This window comes from Phaethon lepturus, unplaced genomic scaffold, assembly GCF_000687285.1.
Source record: "Phaethon lepturus isolate BGI_N335 unplaced genomic scaffold, ASM68728v1 scaffold30153, whole genome shotgun sequence".
Classification (NCBI taxonomy): Eukaryota; Metazoa; Chordata; class Aves; order Phaethontiformes; family Phaethontidae; genus Phaethon; species Phaethon lepturus.
In genome coordinates this window covers 1-5,077 of record NW_010528825.1, presented here as the reverse complement: position 1 = coordinate 5,077, position 5,077 = coordinate 1, and the positions used below count along the sequence as shown (strand labels likewise).

The window sequence follows — 5,077 nt, the reverse complement described above, 5'->3', positions numbered from 1 at the left end:
AAGAGTGTCAGTTTAACTGCTGGTTTCTGTCTTTACATTTTCAGCTTTGTCATTGATGGAGCCACAGCTCTCTGGTGTGCAGCAGGAGCCGGCCACTTTGAAGTAGTCAAATTGCTGGTGAGTCACGGCGCCAATGTGAATCACACTACGGTGACCAACTCGACTCCCCTGCGGGCTGCGTGTTTTGATGGCAGACTGGACATTGTGAAATACCTGGTAGAAAACAATGCCAACATCAGCATTGCCAACAAGTACGACAACACTTGCCTTATGATTGCAGCTTACAAAGGTCACACGGACGTGGTGAGGTACCTCCTCGAGCAGCATGCCGATCCCAACGCCAAGGCCCACTGCGGTGCCACGGCGTTGCACTTTGCAGCCGAAGCCGGCCACTTGGAAATAGTGAGGGAGCTGGTCAAGTGGAAGGCGGCGATGATGGTGAACGGCCATGGGATGACTCCGTTGAAAGTCGCTGCTGAGAGTTGCAAGGCCGACGTTGTAGAGCTGCTGCTTGCTCACGCCGACTGTGATAGGAGAAGCCGGATTGAAGCTCTGGAACTTTTGGGTGCCTCTTTTGCAAATGACAGAGAAAACTATGATATAATGAAGACTTACCACTATTTATATTTAGCGATGCTGGAGAGGTACCGAGACAGCGAGAATATAATTGAAAAAGAAGTTCTTCCACAAATTGAAGCTTACGGAAACAGGACTGAATGCAGGACTCCTCAGGAATTAGAGTCTATTAGGCAGGACAGAGATGCCCTTCACATGGAGGGCCTCATTGTGCGAGAGAGAATTCTGGGCTCGGACAATATCGACGTTTCTCACCCTATTATTTACCGGGGAGCTGTTTATGCAGATAACATGGAGTTTGAACAGTGTATTAAGCTATGGCTCCATGCATTGCACCTAAGGCAAAAAGGCAATAGGAACACTCATAAGGACCTCCTGAGGTTTGCTCAAGTCTTTTCTCAGATGATACACTTAAACGAGCCTGTTAAAGCCAAGGACATCGAGAGTGTTCTGAGGTGCAGCGTCTTGGAAATAGAACAAGGCATGTCCCGGATCAAAACCACCCAAGACTCTGACATCCACACAGCCATGGACAACTACGAATGCAACATTTTTACTTTTCTCTACTTAGTCTGCATCTCTACCAAGACCCAGTGCAGTGAAGAGGATCAGTCGCGAATCAACAAACAGATTTATAACCTGATTCACCTTGATCCCAGAACTCGGGATGGCTCTAGTTTGCTGCACCACGCTGTCAATTCCAGTACACCGGTTGATGACTTCCACACAAATGATGTCTGCAGCTTTCCCAACGCGCTTGTCACAAAACTCTTGCTAGACTGTGGTGCTGACGTCAACGCTGTGGACAACGAAGGAAACAGTCCGCTCCACATCATTGTCCAATATCACAGGCCCATCAGTGACTTCTTGACATTGCATTCCATCATCATTAGCCTGGTGGAGGCTGGTGCTCATACAGACATGACGAATAAGCAGAAGAAAACCCCTCTTGATAAAAGTACAACAGGGGTGTCTGAAATACTCCTTAAAACTCAAATGAAGCTGAGTCTCAAGTGCCTGGCTGCCCGAGCAGTACGGATCTATAACATCAGCTACCAAAACCAGATCCCCAGAACTCTGGAAGAATTTGTGAAGTTTCACTAGGCCACATAAAACCTTTTGTGGTGGTGCTATCCCAGGGCAATATCAGTTGCAGGCAGCAGAATATATATGTATACATGGAGTTGTTTTTCTCTGTTCTTTTGGGTTTGGGTTCCTCTGGATTCAGTCTGCAGCCTCAGATCTCATGCAGATCTTGGTGGCGGGGGGAAAAAGAGCCACATCGTTTTCCTGTAGTCAAATCTGGTGGTTTTGGTCATTTCGTTTAATTAAAAGAATTGCTTCATTATTTCTTGTTTTTATAAACAAAATGAAAAGAATCCCAATGTAACTTGTGTAGAATGTTTTGTTTCCAATACACATCTCCACCTAAGATTTGCAGCGGAGTGCTTTAGGTAGTTATTTACAAAGGCACCTCTGAATGCCCGTGTCACTGTGCTACCGAGGCAGTAGCTTTGCAAATTTTAAAACTTCTTGGAGCGAGGTGGGAAAGAACGATTGGAAATTATGTGGTCGTTGGTTGAAAGTGGAGTCTTGACATACAGAGCAGTCCATTGCTCTCATACCTCACCATCTTTTTATGCCTTTCAGTTAATGCTGGAGATGTTGGTAACATTTTAAAATATCTTTTTTTTTTTTAATTAAATTTTGAACAGCAGTTATCAACAGCTACAGACTTATGGAATGCTCTGTTAGGAAATACAGATTTAAATTCAGCTATGGTATGTTCACTTAATAATAGTTGAACTATCAAGCTCTTCATTTACGCTATTACAGTAAGTATTGAATAACTTTTTCAAAAGGAACTTGCACATTGACCGAAATGAACCGGAGACATGGTTTCTTTTTATGTGGCTAAGTTGCTCATATATAAAGATCATGCATGGATACCTAGAAAATTGATAGGGTATTTGTGTTTGTGTGTGTCCCAACATTTCAAAATGCTTTTAACTTGTTTTTTTTTGTTGTTGTTTCAATGATCAACATGCACCTTTTTGACTCAAAGTATGTAAAACTGCACTCTTGGATTCCAAATGCTGTATCTTCCTAATGGAGTAGTCTGTCACCAAAGAGAGTCTTCCTTTGGAGCAGGATACTGCTTGAAACTGGCTTTTCCAATAAGCGTGGAGTCTGTGTCTCCCTGAATTGGATGTGAGGATTTTTCATGATTTTTACTCCTTTCATTATGAAAATCTCTATTAAAACTGATTTTTAAAAAATTGTCCTATCATAAGATCTTTTATGATAAGCAACTGATTGTATAATAATGCTGTTGCTTGAGAAAGTACTTCTCCTTGGTAGAAGTTGCAGATACTCCGACAGTAAAATGTCACTTGTTTTGACAGGCTACTGAAAACTCTGATTATTTTAAATGCAGCTTTTTAACTGTCAGATGATGAAAGAATGTTCTGTAGGGTTTTTTTTTTAACAATCTGGGTAGAACTTTAAGGCGAGATTTGGGCACACGTTTCTATTTGTATTACAAATAAATAAACATTGAATGTGGAATTAGCTTGTAACTCTATTTTTTGTCTAGTGCTAAGCAGAAGAGCGCTGCTTAGATTATGTGGTACCGTGAGCGTTGGCTGCTGTGTCTCCTTCAAGGGAAAAGCTTTACAAGTACCGTGTCCTCTAAGCTGTAGACTTATTCTGCTAGAAACTATGTCCTAAAATGAAAAATATGTCTGTCACTTGTATCGCAGCTAGGTTGGACTACTGCACTTCGAAAACTTGCTGTCGAAGGTCAGGCAAAAGGGCAAAGCCAAATTCAGCCACCTGGGGCCTTAACACAACAAGTGGCTGTTGTCAGATGGGTGAGAAGGTGTTCGTGATCCTGTAAATGGTTACCCTAAGTGTCTTCCTCCTGTGCACCAAGTGTGTCAGTCTGAAGTCATCAGGAAAGCTGCAGTTTTGTATTTTTCTGGGAGTTTACAGTGGTGATTTTTAGTCTGCCTGTTGGAAATGCAAAAAAAATAAAGTTTAAGCCGTTGCGGCTCATCGCAAGAAGTGGGGAGTGCTTTCAGTCTCCCGTTCTGGGACTGTGTCCGTTACCGCTAAAGCATTGAACCCGAAACTCGAACAACTTGAGAACACATACCAGATGATTATTCTTTAGCTAGTGAAGTTGCTGGTAGCTGACTGGGTTAAAATTAACCAATATATGAATCAGTGTGTGTGTGTTACAGGAAAAAAGCCAACAGAGCTCCGATGCCTTGCTGTTCCCTTTTTACCCTCGCACACTTATAATTCACGATGTGCATGTAGTTAAAAATGAGAGTCAGGGGTCCTTGAGTCTGTTTGACTTGGGAGAGCCGGGGGAAAGAGGGGAGAGGGCCGAACGCTTGCAGCAGCTCGTGCTGCTTGCTGTATAACAGCGTTCTGGATCGGAAATCACTACGAGTTGCTGTAGTGTTGGTTGAGACAGTATTTCCTTGCACTGTGGTTTTTTTTTTTTTTTCCTCGGGACCTGTTTCTGACAGGGAGTAATCTAAGTGTTGTGTTCTTGGGAAACACCTGTATAAAACCATGCGTGGAACAAATGTGCATGCTTGAAATAGCTGTAGGTAATAAGGTGAAGGAAGCTGCTCCTCCCACAGTTCTGCTTATTTAATAAGAAAAAAATGTTACACCAAGCGATCTTGTGGAAAAGCTGTTTCTTCCTCCCTTCCTGGAGCTTTGTTCTGATCCTGTCTCGCTTTTGGCTCCGTTGCAGGGTATTTGCTGAGGTTCTGCTTTGTTCATGCCGTTCCCGGGACGATTTCAATATGTGAAGACCTGAAGAGAGAGGATGCTGTTACCCAGAAGCAGCAATAATAAAACTTCTCGTCAGTAGATTGCAAAGCACTTTTTATAAAGAGGGGGAAGGTCTGTGCTATGGAAGGAGCAGCTGATGCTAAAGCCGCTCCTGTCTCAGGTGTGGTCCCTGGTCTTCCTCCGGGTTCCTGACGAAGACGGGTTCCTGCTTGTCTGCAGCCCGGGAAGGTGGCGGCGTGCACGTGCTGTTGTGCCGCCTTCGCTATGGTGAGTAAAAGCTCTTGGCCAAAGGATAGGAAAAAAAAAAAAAGGTGGGTGCCTGTTTCTGCACACCTGCGGATGCAGCGTGTCCGTCACGGCTCTCGGCGTCCCGGGACCTTCCCTCTCCTTAGTCTGGAAATTTCTTTTCCAAGCATTAAAAGCTGAAAGAGTGCGCTCGCTCTCCTTGTGGGAGTTAATTAAAGCTCCTGCTAAAAATCTGTACAGGGCCCGCAGGTGCTCCTTTCGCTGGGAAGAAGGAGCTGCGCGCCGTCCCCTCTGCCGGGGCCGAGGCGTGCGGCTGCCCGTAGGTGGTGGTCTGTTATTTATCGAACTGGCTTTAAAAAATATCCCTTCCCGCGGCCAGCCCACGCTCGGTGGGATGCAAACCCTCGGCAAACCTGCAGTCTCGATCCCTCGGTCCGGAGGG

The 5,077-nt window shown here is 44.6% G+C and overlaps 1 protein-coding gene across 1 annotated transcript in view; it reads left to right on the top strand.

Moving 5' to 3' along the window:
• Positions 1–1,680, top strand: part of FEM1B (fem-1 homolog b (C. elegans)) — a 4,533-nt gene extending 2,853 nt beyond the window's left edge. Inside the window, exon 2 of the mRNA XM_010283771.1 lies at positions 45–1,680. Coding sequence (XP_010282073.1) covers positions 45–1,680 — 1,636 coding nt within the window. The remainder of the gene's footprint in view (positions 1–44) is intronic.
• Positions 1,681–5,077: the final 3,397 nt, after the last annotated feature.